Source organism: Moschus berezovskii, chromosome 8 (genome assembly GCF_049115385.1).
Source record: "Moschus berezovskii isolate FMDL1 chromosome 8, NW_MosBer_1.0, whole genome shotgun sequence".
Lineage (NCBI taxonomy): Eukaryota > Metazoa > Chordata > Mammalia > Artiodactyla > Moschidae > Moschus > Moschus berezovskii.
In genome coordinates this window covers 92,923,745-92,939,279 of record NC_142467.1, presented here as the reverse complement: position 1 = coordinate 92,939,279, position 15,535 = coordinate 92,923,745, and the positions used below count along the sequence as shown (strand labels likewise).

Below are 15,535 nucleotides of genomic sequence, written 5' to 3'. Positions count from 1 at the left end.
CCAAAGCTTGATTTCACATCAGAACTCCACTTAGCCTCAGAGCTCTCCTGGGCTCTAGAGCCATCCTGGGCTCTAGAACTGAGCTGGGTTATGAAGCTGGATTGCATCTCAGAACTGGATGGAGTTCTAGTGATGAACTGGGTCTCAGAACTGACCAGGGTTCTAAAGGGGGACTTGATCTTTGAACAGGGCTGAGTCTCAGTTCTGGGCTTGGTCTCTGAGCTGGGTTGGGCTCTAGAGTAGGGCTGGGGCTCTGATCTGGGCTTGGTCCCTGAACTGGGCTGGGCTCTAGAGCAGGACTTGGGCTCAGATCTAGGCTTGGTCTCTGAACTGGGCTGTGTTCTAGAGCAGAACTGGGTCTCAGGTCTGGGCTTCTGGACTTCGGAGCAGGGCTGGGCTTTGAAAACTGACCGGGAGGGCTGGGGCGGGGAGCTGGGCTCCAAGCTGGGGCTGCGCTTGGCACCAGGGCAGACTAGCCACAGGCTTCCCTGGCCTCGCCGATGGCGGCCCACACCTCCACCACAAACTCGTCCGGGAAGGCGAACTCGCCCAAGACAGAGTCTAAATGGCGTGCAAACTCCTGGACGCTCACTGTCTTCTTGGACGTCTCCACCATGGTGGATGCTGCAGGCCAAGCAGAGGGGAATTGGGTGAGGGTTCTCCCTGGGGTGGGGGGGAATCCCTGCCTCCTCCCCATGGGCTGTCCTCCCCCCAGGGTCCACCCAGCTTACCCTGGCCCCTTACCCAGCTCTGGGTCCCGAATGCCCATGTAACTTTCCAGCAGGTCATCCACCCTCCGAGATGCCTCCTCCTCAAATTCACTGGGCTGGGGGCATGGGGGGCAAAGCAGAGAGTCAGAAGCCTGGGATCTTCTGGCCCAGCCCCCTCCCCAAGCTGCTACCCCTTTGGTGACAGCAGATTGGGACCTTCCATGAGTCAGTGTTTCTGGTCCCGCCATTACTGCCCTGCTTGACAAGAACCCATTCTGCAGATGGGGAAACTGAGACTGGGTAAAGGAGAGGGTCTTCCCCAAGGTCATGCTAAGTCGGCGTCAGCAGTAGAACTCTATGTGCAAGAGCCCCTGAAGGCCCCCCATCCCCTCCACTCACCACTTCCTCCACAGTGGCGGCCCCCCCAGACCGTAGCCGCAGGGTCTCCCTCCCACTGCTGACTTTTGCTTCCATGGGGTATTTGCTGCTCCGGCTCCTCTGGCCGATCATATCTGGAGGGGACAGAGTAGAGGAGGTACATGTGTTCCGGGTGAAGCTACATCTTTGTAAAGACTCAGAAGCCACCAGCTGAGCCCTTCTAGAACATTCCTGTCCCCCAAAGTCCTCCTTATTTCCATGGATGAATCCTCAGAGACCCTGTCTGAGATTCCTTCCTTCCCTTAAATTTCCTTCCTCCTCTCAAAATGACTCTCCCTAGAAGAAACTACTTCAGATTCTCCTTGGGGCCAGTCCAGAAAGTATCTTGCTCTAGAATTTGCTCTCCCTAATCTAGTCATAGCTTCCCCGCTACCCACTCCAGTATTATTGCCTGGAGAATCCCATGGACAGAGTAGCCTGGCGGGCTGCAGACCATGGGGTCACAAAGAGTGGAACACAACTGAGCGACTAACACTTTCACTTTCACAACGCAGTCGTGAGGGCTTCCCAGGTGGCTCAATGATAAAGCATCTGCCTGCCAGTGCAGGAGACATAAGAGATATGGGTTCGATCCCTGGGTCAGGAAGATCCCCTGAAGTAGGAAGTGGCAACCCACTCCAGTGTTCTTGCCCAGAGAATCCCATGGACAGAGGAGACTGGCGGACTATGGTCCACGGAGTCACAAAGAGAAGGATATGACTGAAGAACTGAGCACTCACACATGCACCGTGACCTCCTTACCTCATCCATGGGCCAGCCACAGGCTTCGCTTTGAAAAGCTCCATTCTAGAAGCCCCTATGACCTCACCAGAGACTCAAAGCAGGACTTTAAAAGCTCCCAGTCAGGTTACAAAATAGATCCAGACAGCTCCTTATCCTTTCTCCGTCTTCCCAAGCCTCCCCCAACCCCATGCCTGGGCTGACTCTATGACAATGTAGAAACAACCCACCTGTTTCTCATACAGTGCCAGAAGGTCTCTGTCCTGTTATCAGGGGCATCTAGAACCTTCCATCCTGTCCCATCCCCTGACCCTTTGCCGCTCCGTACATCCAGAGAATCCATTTCTGAAAGAGCTTCACCCCACCCAGCTTGTCCCCCAGAGCCCCAGGTGGCCCTCACCGAAGGCTCTCTTGGGCTGCACCAGCCGCAGGGTGAAGGGCTGAGACTTCGGCAGCTCACGCAGCATCTTGGCCACCTCGTAGTGGCGGCAGCCGACGATCGAGTGGTCGTTTATGGCCTCAATGCTGTCTCCCACACACACTGCCTCGATTCGGTTGATGATGCTGCCTTCCTTGATCCTCTGCGGGGACCCAGAGTCATTCACAGGACCCCACCATCCAGCCACCCTACTCGGGTCCCCAGAGCCCATTCACACCACAGAGGAGCAGGGGTTCACCCCAGGTCGCAGGACACCCTGGAAGCCACCTGCCCCCCCCCCAGAGTGGGCACCTTGATGAAGGCATAGCCGGCCCCATTGTCCGTGATGGTCAGTCCCAGGGCGTCCTCCGTCTTAGTGACCTCCACCTCCTTGGTCTCGCCACGCACATGGGCAAAGATAAAGTCCTCCAGCCCTATCTGGCCGCCCAGGAGTTTCTGCATGTCCACCTTGTGGCTGTTTAGGGTGCAGAATAAGATCTGCCCCAAGAGGAGAGGGAGCCCCAAATTAACGACAGCCCTTATCCGCCACCATCTGCACAGAACAACCAGGGGATGGGCTCAGGGGCATGATAGGGAAACTGCGGCACGAAAGCATGAAACCCCCGCCTTCCCCAGGATCATAGTCATGCTTAAGGGCAGAATATGGGATCCTCAGAATGGAGTAGGAGGCGAGGAGACTGGGACCCCCAGAATAAGGAGTAGGATGAGAAGGAGGCTGCGGACAGATGGACACCCTTCTTCCATCCTCCCTCAGACTTCCACTTTTAACCCTTTGGTGACCTGACAACCGCAGACCATCGTTTAAAGGCAGTTAGTTCCAAATCTCCTGGCGCCCCCTGGGGGCTGAGGGGCACACCTGCGGCCCAGGCCCTGACTCCCACGACCTCGGACATCTCACCTGGCAGGGGGCTGCCCGGAACCCCAGTCCCCAGCCGCGCCCAGGAACTGGAGGCACTTCCCTGAAGGCTGGGGTCCACTCCTAGCTGGGTAGCCCAGTGTTTTCCGGACGATCTAAGGATCCACGAGCCCTAAGACTTGCTCACCTTTTGCACAGGGAGTGCAAAGGGGGTCCACGGGGTATGGGCACCGCAGGATCCGAGAGGTGAGTCTCTGAGATCTGGAGATAGGGTCCCCTCCATCCGGAGAGGGAGGATCTGGGGGCCCCGTCCCAGAGTCCAGGGTTCACCCCTATCCCCGGTCGACTCGGGTGCTGGGGTCCGCGGGCCTCACCTCTGTGGGCGCGATTCCGAAGGCCTCGGCGATCTTAGCGTAGAGCTCGCGCACGTTGGTGAAGCCCTCGATCTTGCCCGTGGGGCTGCCGTGAGCCAGCTGCGTGCGGAAGACGAGGCGCGGGCGGGCGCGGGGCGCGGCTGGGGTCGGGGACGCCGCCGGGGGCTCGGCGGGCGAGGGCGGGGGCGCGGGCAGGCGCTGAGCCTCGGCCCCCCGGGCCTCGCGGGCCGCTGTGGTCTCCATGGCAGGAAGAGCTCTGTCACCGGGGCCACCGCCACAGCCGCCGGATCCGCCGCTTCCTGCAGCCTCCCCTCCCCCGGCCCAGGGCGCGACAGCCGAGCCGCCCAGGGTAAGGGTATCCGGGAACCCGAGCCTCCCGGGAAGGCGACACCGCGGAGTGTGTATGCGGGGGTGGGCCCCAGGTGTCCCGGCCCTGCCAGGGCCAGCTGTGCTCTCCCCGGGGAGCAGGGGAGAAAATAAGGATCACAAATAAGGATAGGGCAACTGCCAGTGCCAGAGCTCACTCTTTGCTGGGCGCACTCATTTAATCCTTGCAACCACCGTCAGAGGTGGAGAGGACCCTTACCCTGGCATAACTGAGCCACATCATGTCCATCCCCTGCCCACAGCCCTCCATGGCTCCCACCTCCCCTGGGGTAAACCCTAGTCTTCTATTCTGCCCACAAGGCCCTGCACAACCTGCCACATCCCCATCCCTGCCCCCTTCTCCCTCTTTTGTTCTGGCTCACTCTGCTCCAGACACATGGGCGTCCTCCCTGCTCATTCAACACACAGGGCCTGGTCCTGCCCCAGGGCCTTTGCACAGGCTGTGCCCCCTCCAACACCTGGAATGTCTCCCACATCTCCAAGTGGTTCACTTCGCCTCCTCAGCTCTTGGCTCAGATGTCACCTTCTCACCAGGTCCCAATTTCTCTTCCCTGCTTTTTTTCCTCTCTAGCACTGAGCGTGACCTGGCAAGGCAGATATTTTATTTATTCATCCTGTGTTTCCTCAGTCTCCTCAACTGGAGGAGAGGAAGGCAGGAATTCTCTGAGCCTGTCGGGTTACAGATGAGGAGGCTCTGGGTACTAGGAGGTTTCTCTCAGAATCTCCTGGGAACCCAGTGTCACCAAAAGGAATGTTGCTTTTGGCTCAATAAACAGCACTGGAATGCCATATAGCAGCTCAAAAGGGGGGCCTTATGCCTCTGAAGAGTCTCAGAAACCAAGCATTGCTGGAAAAGGCAAGTTGCAGAAGGCTTCGGACAAGGTAAGAAAATTTACGTAAAGCTTGAAAACGTGCAGAACGGCATACACACCATAACAGATGAGCCTTGAAAACCTGATGATCATTGAAGGAAGCCAGATTGCAAAGGTCACATAGCCTGGGATATCATTTAGATGAAGTGTCCAAATCAGCCAATGCATGGAGACAGAAAATGGGTTTGTGGTTGCCAGGGGCTGGGGGAGGGGAGGATGGGGAATGATAGCTGACATGGAAGGGGATGTTGTTTGGGAGGTGATGAAATATTCTGGAATTAGTTGCACAACTTTGTGACTATACTAGAAACCACAGAATTGTACATTTTCAAATCTTTAGAAAACAAACTAAAAAAAACCCATCAAAATGGTTTTCTTGTGGAAAGAAATCCTTTTGTGCTAAAGGTTATGTAAAGACCTAACCAGGAGTGGTAAACTCCAAACCTGCAATGAGGGCACGATGCCAGGGAGGGGATGAGGTGAGGGAGCACACACTTTTGTGTGTGTGCGACAATATCCATCTTTTCCAGTCTCCTGGGGCGCCATAACACAGAACCACCAGTTGGGTGGCTTAAAAACAATAGAAATTTATTCTCTCAAAATTCTGAAGGCTAGAAATCAATTTGTCAGCAAGTCCAAACTCCTCTGACTCCTTGGGTGGCACCTCTCCCCCCACCACCACTCCCATCCTCTGTTGGTGGCTAACCATCCTTGGCCTTCCTTGGGGATGTGCTCTGCTCCAGTGTCTGCCTGTTGTCACATGGCTCTCTCCTTTCTCCATGTCCAAATCTTGATCTTCTTATAAGGATCACCAGTCACATTGAATTAGAAGTACCCCCACACACACAATCCAAGATGACCTCATCTTAACTAATTATATCCTCGGTGCCCCTGTTGCCAAATAAGGTCACATTCTGAGGTTCTGGGGGTTAGGGCTTCAAGATTTTCTTTGGGAGGGACTAAATTCAACTGATAACACCAGTGTTTGTCAAATTACACCTCTGGAATTTTGGGGGTGTCTCAAATATTACATAAAAGGCTGAAGTCTCTGAAAGCGTTCCCCAGTAAGTTAAGCACAGAATTATCATCTGACCCAGCAATCTGCTTCTTGGGATCTACCCAGAAATAAGAGCAGGTGTTCAAACAAAAATCTGTATATGTGTGTTCTCAGCAGCCTGATTCATAATAGCCAAAAGGTGGAAGCAACTCAAGTGTCCATCAACCAATAATGGATATACAAAACATGGACCACCCACACTATGGAATATTACTCTGCCAGAAAAAGGAATGAAGCACTGATAAACACTGCAACATGGATTTTGAGGACATGATGCTCAGTGAGAGAAGCCAGACACAAAAGACCCACAGTGTGTGATTCCCTTTATATGAAACATCTAGGACAGGTAAATCCAGAGACAGAAAGTGGACTAGTGGTTGCCAGGGGCTGGAGAGGGTAGGTCTGGAACCCCAACAGAGGATCCTGGCCCATTCCCCTTAAAAAAAACAACACCACAGATACTCATTTAAGTTTGAAATTCAAATTCCACTTTTTTTATTTAAGAAGTCCAGATGGAGTGGTGGCAAAACAACTGCCTCCACGGTGGTTCCTCAGCTGAATGAGCATGGGGTGGTGCCAGCCCCCCCATTCAGGGGTGCAGGAATGCGAGGGTGACAGATGGCCCCGCCAGGAGTGTGAGAGTGCGTCCCTGCAAGGTGCCTGCCCGTGTGGGTACTTAGGGTGACACCTGCCAGGCAGGAGTCCCCATGTATTGGATGTGGGTTTTCTCTGCCCTGGGTCTGGGAACTGGTCCCGGGGAGTGGGTGTAGGGTGTGTAACTCTCCCCACACCAGCTGTGAGCGGCTGTGGGTTTCCTCCTGTCCCGGGTTACATTGCCCCTCGTGTGTTCCCACATCTGTGTAGTGTGATGTGACCTGTGAGGCCAATAGGCCTGGCTGGGCCCTGGGAGCCTGTGCACAGTGCATGGTGGGTGGGTTTTCTGGGATGGGGACCTGGGGAGATTCAAAGCTAGAGGGATGCTGTAGAAATTTAATTTTAGGGGGGCTAGAGCCCCCAAGGTGCAGGATCAGGCCTGGTCCCAGAGGATGGAACCCCCCACCCCTCCTCCAGGGGGTCCAACTGGGGGAGGGGCCATGACCGGCGCTTGGTCTTCTCTGGATCTGTGGGGCGGCCGACACCCTCATAGATGCTCACTGTGACAAAACAAGAGATTAGTTGATGGCGGACCCACATCAGGTCTCAGGCCCCATCCCACCCCAGAGGCCACCCACCTCTGCTCCTTCAGATGCTAGGATGGGGGCCTGGAGTTGATCCCACCTATCCTGGGCAGCTAGGAGCCACCCAGTAAAATCCACGGAGAAGCTGTGGTGAAGCTCTGGGTCCCCCAAGCCAGGGGGTGTGTTGGCCCCAAGATCCCCCAAGCAGCATTTAACACAGTACCAGTCTGAATTAGGGCCCCCCAGTAGCTAGGCCATTAGCCACCTACATCAAACCAGCCCCACCTAGTAGATCCTGCAAGCACTGTGGCCTCGGAATAAGATCTGGCAGCTAGATCCCACTTGGCGGCAGCAGCCCCATACCCCAGAAAGCCCTCTGGAGACCTAAAGCCGGTTTATGTAGCCAGGCTCCTCCAGGGCAAGTCTAGCCTGAGGTGGTCCCCACACGAGGCAGCCCAAGCTGGACTGAACCGGACGGGGGGCAGACCTGCCCAGGAACACACCTGGCGACCTGGGCCAAGATCTCCTTGATGCGGACGATGAGCTTCTCGTGCTGGGCGGGGTCGCGCTCAATGGCGCCGTGCAGCCGGGCCATGTAGAAGTCCAGGGTGCTGAGCGTGGGCGTTTCGCCGGTGCCTGGGGAGGCAGGGACCCGTCAGACGAGCCCAACGGGGGGTCACCATGGAAATAAAGATAAGAAGGTGGGGGTCAGAGGAGGGGCCATGGGTGAGCGTCAGTGGGGTCAGGTGCTCGCGGTCAGGGCGTCTGAACACGGGGAAATCAAGGTCAACTGTGGCAGAGGTCAGAAGACGGAAGATGGAGAGGGCGGGGTCGTGATGGAGGTATTCGGGGACTGGTGGGGGAGAAGTTAGCCTAGGTCGGCCGAGGAATGAACACGGAAGTTAGACCGGAGAGAGGCGGGGAGCGAGGGCCACTGTGGGCGGGGCTGGCACGAGCAGCGTTCAGTGAGGACCGGGCCGCGGAGGCCTAGGATAGCCGGGAGTAGGGTCAGCAGGGGCACGTCGGTCGGACAGAGAAGGGGTTTGCGAAGCGACTTGGGGTGAAGGGATACCAGAGTGAGGACTCGCCGGGCGGGGTCAGAGGGGCGGGACTCGCGGAAGCCGGGGCAGAGCCCGAGGTCGTCGAGGGCAGGGTCAGAGGGGGCGGGACTCGCGGGGTAGGCGGGGCGGAACTAGGCTGTTGGGGGCGGGCCCTCCACACCAGGCACTGGCAGCGAAGCGAAGCTGGCGGTGAGCGCCTGGCGCACCGCCTGGAGCTGCTGCTGCAGCGCCAGCGTCCGCCGCTCCTCCAGCGCCAGCTCCTGCTCCAGACGCTCGCGCGCGCTGCTCATGCTCTGCGTGTGCCTCTGCAGCACCGCGTTCTGCTCCTCGAAGGCCACGTTCATCTTCCGCAGGCGCCGCAGCTCCGCCTCCCGCGCTGCAGGCGGGGAACCGGGTCAGAGCCTGACGCTTCCCCGCCATCCCCCTGCCGCCTTCCCTCTGCCGGCTTTGCCCCGAGCTGTGCCCTACGCCAAGCCTTCCGTCACTGCTCTGTCTCCAGCCCCACACCTCAGCAGTCTGGGTTGCGAGGGCAAGAGAGGAAGGTAGCCACTGCCTCCCGCCTCGATGCCCTCTTGGTTCAACGCTTGCTTCAAGAACCGCTGGTCAGCGCTCACCTTTGTTTTGGTCCAAGAACTCCTCAGTGAAGATGGGGACGTCGAAAGTCGAAAAGCCGTCACAGTCCCCACCCTGGGACGACAGGACAAGGTGGCAATTTTGGGGGGGGGGGGCAGTCATCTCCGAAGCTTGGGAGGGTCTCCTGAGGCTACCTGGGTCAGAGTCCATTTTACTGCCCCCCTCAATTTGTGTGAGTGCCCCGCCTCCACTCGCACACATCTGGACGGGGTGCTAATTTCACCCCATGAGTGACGGTCCTTGGTCACCTGGGGGTTTAAACACTCCAGACCTTTCTCACCCAGGTGTTCTCCTTGGAGGAGGGACGCTTACCTTGTGTCCATTCAAAAGGGTATTCATGAGCCCAGAGCTGGAATCCTCTGGTGGGGGAGGGAGGAGAGCAGGGTCAGTCTCCCAGGTCTCCTCTGAGCCCCTGCTTTGCACATGCTGTCCTCTCTGCCTGGAACGCCATTATTTCCACCACCACCACCGACCCCCCACCCCACCCCCCGGCCACCCCACCTCGAGCCCTGTTCATCCTGGATCAAAGGCTCCTCCTGGGCCCCTCCCCCCACCCTCATATCCATATGTGTCCCATCTCAGTACAGATCAGCCCCGTTCACTCACAACTATCTAGTTACATGTGCCTCCTTCCCACATGACCGTGAGAGACCCTTTGGCGGGGGTGGGGTGGGGCGTAGGCCTGGGTCACCTGTCTTAGAGTAAGCACTCAGCTGCCTGGGGGCTGAGGCCCTTCGCACCTTTCTTGATCTTCTTTTCCTGGATCTTCTCCGCACACATCTTGTAGGCTTCCGACTGCTGGTAGGCCCTCAGCTCCTTCATGTACTGCTGCTTCTCCCGTTCAGCCTCGTCCAAGTACCGCTGGTGGGGGCAGTGCGAGAAGGCTCGGCCCAGTGGCAGTGGAGGCCTCGCAGGCTCCATCACTCAGCCCGCTGATTGCTGCCCTCCCGACAAAACTTCGCCCTTCACTCTGCTGCTCAGGCCACCTCCCAACTCCCGGACCTCACTACCTCACCCCAATTCCAGCCTTTCTAAACCACTCCCTGGTGTCTGACTGTCTGCAGGCTCCCACGTCTGGGCTGACCTGCCCTCCTGAACCCATTTTGCCTGTTGAAATCCCATGTAGAGGGTGCAAGCTGCTGGTGATTTTGTTACATTTCCTTGATGTTTTTGCAAATTTTAATTACCAGAACTTTAAAACCGTAAGGTTTCTAACAAAAATCCAGCATCTACCCCCGACTTCTTTTATAATGGTGTTTATTAACTTTTATGTCTATTCCAGCCAACTGCCACCCTCCCCTCCCTTCCACAAGCTGGAGAGAGCTAATGGGTGGTCAGTCCTCCCGGCAGAACGAAGGGCCTGCCACACCTGTTCCTTGGGGGTAAGTGATGGCCGATGGATGTCTGAGTGAGTGAAGGCAGGTCAGTCAGTGGTCCCGGGCCGTCCCCACCTGTTTCTCCGCCGGCTGCAGCTTGCTCCACTCGGCACCCAGCATCTTGGTGATCTCGGGAAAGGGCAGATCCGGGTGGCGCGTCCGGATCTGCTCACGCCGCTCGTTCAGGAAACGCACGTAGCCGGTGACAGGTGCCTTGGGCCCATTCGGCAGAATCTTCTTCCGCTTCTTGCCCTTGGGCCAGCCGCGCTTCTTCACCGGCTGCAGAACCCAGTCGCGCTGTTGGGAGGGGTCTGGAGGGCTGGGGCTCGGTACAGAGGGGAAGGGGCCGGACCCTGGAAGACTTGGGTGGGGCCTAACCACGAGGTGGGACCCAGAAGGTATGTAAGTATGGCCTGGTCAAGGTTCAGAATTGGGAGAGTGGGGTTAAGGAACCCCTGGCAATGGGTAAAGGGATCAGAGAGGTACTGGGGGCAGAGCATCAACCCAAGAATGGAGTTGGCCTGTGTTGTGGGCGTGTCCCCTGTATGGGCGTGACTTACTAGCAGAGATTCCCCGGGTAGTGGGCGGGGCCTAGACAGTGGCAGTGGAGCTCTTGGGGACGTGGTATCTGACATGGGGCGGGCCTCAGCTTGGACAGGGAAATCTGGACTGTGGGCGGAGCCACAGCAAATTCAAATTTCGCTCTGGGCGGAGCTTCAAGGCTAAAAGCCACCGACATGGCAGTGCAGGGACTCTCACCTCCTCTTCGTGGGACCCCTTCTCTCCGGCCCGCGGGCCCTCGCCGCGCTCTTGCTTGACAGCCACCACGAAGCCCCCATGCTGTCCTGGAGCCTTGCCGCTCGCCGGCCTGGAGCCACGGGAAGCCAGGGTCACTCCCACTCCCCACCCCCGACGACGGATTTGGCAGCAAGGGGCCTGAGTCCTCAGAAGAGGGCTCTGAGAGGGTCAGGATACGGAGGTTGAGACTGAAGCACCAGGGGAGCCACAGGGGACCTCGGAGAGACTAGAACTACGGGACGCCAGGGTCACCCACCCCTTCCCCCACGACGAAAGCGCTGGCAGCTAGCGGCCTGAGTTCTGAGAGCAGGCGTCTGAGGAGGTCAGGATCCGGGGTTAGGGCAGGACAACTAGAGGAGGCCAGCAGGCCACTCCTGAAAAGGACTGGAGTACGGAGGTTTGGGGGAAGCCCGTGGGAACCCCGAAGTGGGGGGCTCCTGTCCCAAGTCGGAGGAGTCAAGACCCTGGGCGCGGGGGTCGAGAAGCTCCAACGGGACGGGGTGGCTACAGCCCCGAGTGGGCTGAGGGGGAGGGGATGTCGCACTCACGCGGAGGCCGCGCTGGGTTGCTTGGGGCCGTGGGACATGGCCACTCCCGGCCGCACCTGGAACGTAGATGCGTGGCCAAGTGAGGGTTGCCCAAGCCAGCGATGGCGGGGCTGGGCTGGGGAGCCCCGTAATGCCAGGTCCGGGGCGCCTGGGGGGACCGGAACCGGGGGCGGGGAGGCCCTCGGGGGCGGGCGCCCCAGGGATCCTTTGTTGGGCGATCGCCCCCCAGGCGGCCTGGGTCCGCACCCTCCCGGCCCAGGAGGGTCCCCGCCCCGGCCCTGGGATCCCCGCGCCCCCGCCTCCTCTCAGGGCCCCGAGTTCCGCGGCTGTTTTCACCTCCAAAGAAACTTTCCCGGACCTCTCGGCTGCTACGACGCTCCAACCAACCGCCGGGAGCCCGCCCCTGCCGCCCGCTCCGCCCTGCACCGCCCCCCGACATGCTAATAACGACTCGGCGAGCGATCGGATTGGGTATACCCTTCCCTTGGGGCGTGACCATGCAGATGAAGGTCGGCGCGCCCGTTGGTGATTGGCTGCGGTAGCCACTGAGCCGCGTGGGAGGTAAGTAGGGAAGGCTGCATGCGGACGCGTCAAGTTCGGCTGTGCTCGGCCGCTCTCGGGACCAATCAGGATGTTTTCAGGTTTCGCCGGGTGGAGCCTCTTAAAGGGCCAGCAGGCGCGGCTCACACTCCTCCTCCCCTGCTGAAGGCTATTCTCCCCGCCCCTGCTGGATCCGGAGACCTATGAGGCCGAGTCCGGCCCCGCCCTAGTTGTCATGGGGACGGTAGTAGGTTGCTAGGGAAGGGGTTAAGGTCTTTTGGAGCAGTCCCTTTTCCCACTGCAAGGTGGGACCTGTTCTTAGCCGACCGGGTGGAGAAGTTTCCCGTTTATTGACTGGATTTAAAGCCCCCAACGGAGCTGTGCCCCGCCCTGCATGCAGGGGCTACCCTCCCTCCTGTGAAAGGGCCTCAGCTTTCTCTCCTATGCAGTGGAAGCTTTGCACAGGGTCCACGTCCAGAAGACCGGATGCGGCGAAGCTGAGACCAGGAGCTGGGCTGGAAACAACTAGGAAGAATGTGGTGGGGACAAGAAAGCTGCGAAGACCTCGTGAAGATGGAGGGCCAGGAGACCCTGATCTGGGATCTTGGGGACCTTCAGGGAGCAGCCTGGTCCTCTTACAGCCTGGACTGTGTTTCCTCTGACCCCAGGCTATCTGTGGTCACTGGATGCTCATGATGCCCATTAGACCCCAAACAATCTACCCACAGCACCTTCCTGCTGTCGCCTCCCTGCATTTTCCTCCTCACTCTGGCGACCTCAACTCCTTAGATATGTTCATTTCATTCATTCCCACCTCTGGGCCCTTGCACTTGCTCTTAATACACTTTCCCCAGATTAAATGTCTCCCTTTCCAGTGAGACCAGGCTGTACCCCACCCCGTACACCCCATCTTATCTTTGCACCATATGTTCATTTCCTCCCTATAAGCTGCCTGTTTGCTCATTGCTATATTGCCAGCACCCAGAACAGTGCCCACAGGTGCTGTCAATGCATATATATTGAATAAACAAATAAATGTATAATGTAAATTTCTAACAGGCAGGTGCAGCAGCTTTGGAAAGCAGTCTGGCAGTTCTTCAAAAGGTTAAAAAAACAAAACATAGAGTTACCATGTGATGTACCCGGGAGTTAAAGAATGGGCTTGCAGTGCAGGAGACCCAGGTTCAATCCCTGGGTCGGGATGATTCCCTGGAGAAGGAAATGGCAACCCACTCCAATAGAGAGAAGCGCCTGGCAAGCTACAGTCTATGGGGTCGCGAAGAGTCGGACAGAACTGAGAGACTAAACCACCAGCATCCAGGAATCACCATGCAATGCATCCACTGCACTCCTAGGGACATATCCAGGAGAATTAAAAACATACATCCACACAGAAACTTGTACATGAATGTTCACAGCAGCATGATTCACAATAGTGCAAAAGTGGAAACAAACCCAAATGTCTATCAGTTGATGAATAGGTAAATAATGTGGGCCAGCCATCCAATAGAATATTCTTGGCTATAAAAAGGAATAAATTGCTATGTCATGCTAGGACAGGGATATGCCTTGAAAACAGGCTCAGTGAAAGATGCCAGTCACAAAAGGCCACACAGTGTATGGTTCCGTTTATATGAATTTTCCAGAAGTGGCAGCTCCAGAGAGACAGGAAGTGGATTAGTGGTTGCCTGGGGCTAGAAAGTCAGTGGGCAGGGGCAAAGGAGGTCACAGGGCTTCTTTTGGGGTGATCAAAACGTTCTAAAATTAGACTGCTTTGATGGCTGCATAACCCCATTAATGTACTAAAGCTCACACAATTGTACACTTTACACAGGTGCATTGTCTGGAATGTGAATTAAATCCCAATGAACTTGTTTCTCTAAGAGGCACCCCAGAGCTGAGGAAGATAAGCTGTGCCCTGGAATCTTGACAGACCCATATTCCATACCCCGCTCTGTTGCTTCATCAGATGTGGGACTTCCCACACCTGCTTGCCTCTCTCTGCTGGGTTAGAAACTATCTAGGTGAGAATTCCAGCTAGGAGAATAGGAAAGACCCACCCTCCAGGCCCTGCCTCTTTGGCTTGATTGACAAAGCTGATGTTGCCATAGAAACGTGTCCTTCTACTTCCCAAGGTACCACACAAGGAATTCAGGGGTCTTCCTGTGCGTGGAAAAGAAATGAAAGGTCTTGAGGTTGATTTTTAAAAAATTTTTATTGGCATAAAGTTGATTTACAATGTTGTGTTAGTTTCAGGTTTACAGCAAATTGAATCAGTTATCCATATACATATATCCACTCTTTTTTAGATTCTTTCCCTCCCATATAGGCTGTTACAGAGTATTGAGTAGAGCTTCCTGTGCTGTACAGTAGGTCCTTAATTGTTATCTATTTTATATATACTAGTGTATATATCTGGAGAAGGAAATGGCAACACACTCCAGTGTTCTTGCCTGGAGAATCCCAGGGACAGGGGAGCCTGGTGGGCTGCCGTCTATGGGGTCACACAGAGTCAGACACGACTGAAGAGACTTAGCAGCAGCAGCAGCAGCAGTGTATATATCAATCCCAATCTCCCAACTTATTGATGTCGATTTTGAAAGCAGTTTGGAGCTCCTTGGCATCAGGACAAATTCCTTGCTGCGTGGGTATTTTCTGGGAAAAACAAAAGTGTCTTGAATCCAAATGGCATTGCATCCACTCCAGTGCATGTGATCCAGACACACACCCATCCCCAAGAAGCAACATGTGAGAAGCAGCATTTCTACTGTCTGACTTTACATCTTTCATTCTTTGATCCATAAGCAGATACTTTGCCCCCCCCAAAGTATAAATAGGTTTTTCCTTAGCCACAAAATTCTCTCAAGTCCTGCTCTCAATAAAACCAGGAACTCTAGCTGTCTAACCTCGTATAATTTCATGTTAGTTTCTTTGCATTCATTTCTATGCCCCATTTGTAAATTTTCAAAAAAGTATTTTTATTTATTTGGCTGCACTGGATCTTAGTTGTGGCATCCAGGCCCAGTTGCTCCACAATGTGGAATCTTAGTTCCCCAGCCAGGGATCAAACCAGCATCCCCTGCCACTGGAAGAAGAGCTCTTAACCACTGGACCACCAGGGAAGTCCCTGGAAATTTTTATTGTGTGAAACCAGGAAGAGGACCCCAATTTGTCGCCTGAGAAATATAAGATCCATTAAGGATGACTTAACTGTCTTTATGAAATTAATTTCATGATGCAAGCAATGTGCAAATTCATTTCATTTGTACAAATTAAAGTCATGTGTGAAGGCTACCAGACCCATACCATAATCCCCCTTATCAGCTTGTTATATTACTTACCAAAACTTTTCCTAACTACCTATACACACACATACTCTGTGAGTCTCCTAGGGCTATAGGAACAAGGCACCACAAACTGGGTGACTTGAACAGCTGAAATTTATTAAAAAAAATAATAATAGGGGCTTCCCCAGCGGCTTAGTGGTAAAGAATCCGCAACCAATGCAGGAGACACGGGTTCCATTCCTGGTCCAGGAAGATCCCACA

The 15,535-nt window shown here is 55.7% G+C and overlaps 3 protein-coding genes across 8 annotated transcripts; 1 reads left to right on the top strand and 2 right to left on the bottom strand.

Moving 5' to 3' along the window:
* Window positions 1–321: 321 nt before the first annotated feature.
* Window positions 322–3,833, bottom strand: GIPC3 (GIPC PDZ domain containing family member 3). The gene is made up of 6 exons (XM_055429872.2): window positions 3,538–3,833; window positions 2,599–2,784; window positions 2,269–2,449; window positions 1,110–1,222; window positions 745–826; window positions 322–624 (listed from the first exon to the last, which is right to left on the bottom strand). Exons 1-6 carry the CDS (start codon window positions 3,778–3,780, stop codon window positions 473–475), a joined length of 957 nt encoding a protein of 318 aa, XP_055285847.1. The 5' UTR covers window positions 3,781–3,833; the 3' UTR covers window positions 322–472.
* On the top strand, window positions 3,040–15,157 carry LOC148777129 (uncharacterized). Of its 5 annotated transcripts, none has more exons than XM_088838883.1 (6): window positions 3,040–3,409; window positions 3,786–3,886; window positions 4,701–4,806; window positions 10,008–10,107; window positions 11,792–12,008; window positions 12,453–15,157. In XM_088838883.1, exons 1-5 carry the CDS (start codon window positions 3,387–3,389, stop codon window positions 11,987–11,989), a joined length of 528 nt encoding a protein of 175 aa, XP_088695009.1. In that variant the 5' UTR covers window positions 3,040–3,386; the 3' UTR covers window positions 11,990–12,008; window positions 12,453–15,157. The 5 variants fall into 5 exon arrangements, 2 of the variants coding, with proteins under 2 accessions (XP_088695009.1, XP_088695008.1); XM_088838882.1 differs by having other exon boundaries at window positions 12,437–15,151; XR_016038069.1 differs by lacking the exons at window positions 3,040–3,409; window positions 3,786–3,886; window positions 4,701–4,806 and adding exons at window positions 8,353–8,486; window positions 8,592–8,797 and having other exon boundaries at window positions 12,437–15,148.
* Window positions 6,319–11,868, bottom strand: HMG20B (high mobility group 20B). Of its 2 annotated transcripts, none has more exons than XM_055429873.2 (10): window positions 11,784–11,868; window positions 11,448–11,503; window positions 10,861–10,969; window positions 10,177–10,380; window positions 9,466–9,586; window positions 9,038–9,084; window positions 8,707–8,779; window positions 8,253–8,468; window positions 7,535–7,667; window positions 6,319–7,007 (listed from the first exon to the last, which is right to left on the bottom strand). In XM_055429873.2, exons 2-10 carry the CDS (start codon window positions 11,483–11,485, stop codon window positions 6,995–6,997), a joined length of 954 nt encoding a protein of 317 aa, XP_055285848.2. In that variant the 5' UTR covers window positions 11,486–11,503; window positions 11,784–11,868; the 3' UTR covers window positions 6,319–6,994. The 2 variants fall into 2 exon arrangements, with proteins under 2 accessions (XP_055285848.2, XP_088695006.1); XM_088838880.1 differs by having other exon boundaries at window positions 8,299–8,468.
* Window positions 15,158–15,535: the final 378 nt, after the last annotated feature.

What these genes read in the sequence shown, in the direction of transcription:
- LOC148777129 (XM_088838883.1), top strand. Translation starts at nt 3,387, where the DNA reads ATGGGCACCGCAGGATCCGAGAG. An exon ending in CGACAGCCGAGCCGCCCAGG is followed by an intron (nt 3,887 to 4,700) that starts GTAAGGGTATCC and finishes CTCAATAAACAG; the next exon opens with CACTGGAATGCCATATAGCA. An exon ending in TGCAGAAGGCTTCGGACAAG is followed by an intron (nt 4,807 to 10,007) that starts GTAAGAAAATTT and finishes TGTCTATTCCAG; the next exon opens with CCAACTGCCACCCTCCCCTC.
- GIPC3 (XM_055429872.2), bottom strand. Translation starts at nt 3,780, where the DNA reads ATGGAGACCACAGCGGCCCGCGAGGCCCGGGGGGCCGAGGCTCAGCGC. An exon ending in GCAGCCCAAGAGAGCCTTCG is followed by an intron (nt 1,223 to 2,268) that starts GTGAGGGCCACC and finishes TGTCCCCTCCAG; the next exon opens with ATATGATCGGCCAGAGGAGC. An exon ending in CATTCGGGACCCAGAGCTGG is followed by an intron (nt 625 to 744) that starts GTAAGGGGCCAG and finishes CTTGGCCTGCAG; the next exon opens with CATCCACCATGGTGGAGACG.
- HMG20B (XM_088838880.1), bottom strand. Translation starts at nt 11,485, where the DNA reads ATGTCCCACGGCCCCAAGCAACCCAGCGCGGCCTCCGC. An exon ending in AGGGGTCCCACGAAGAGGAG is followed by an intron (nt 10,381 to 10,860) that starts GTGAGAGTCCCT and finishes TGGGTTCTGCAG; the next exon opens with CCGGTGAAGAAGCGCGGCTG. An exon ending in GGAAAAGAAGATCAAGAAAG is followed by an intron (nt 9,085 to 9,465) that starts GTGCGAAGGGCC and finishes CTCCCCCACCAG; the next exon opens with AGGATTCCAGCTCTGGGCTC.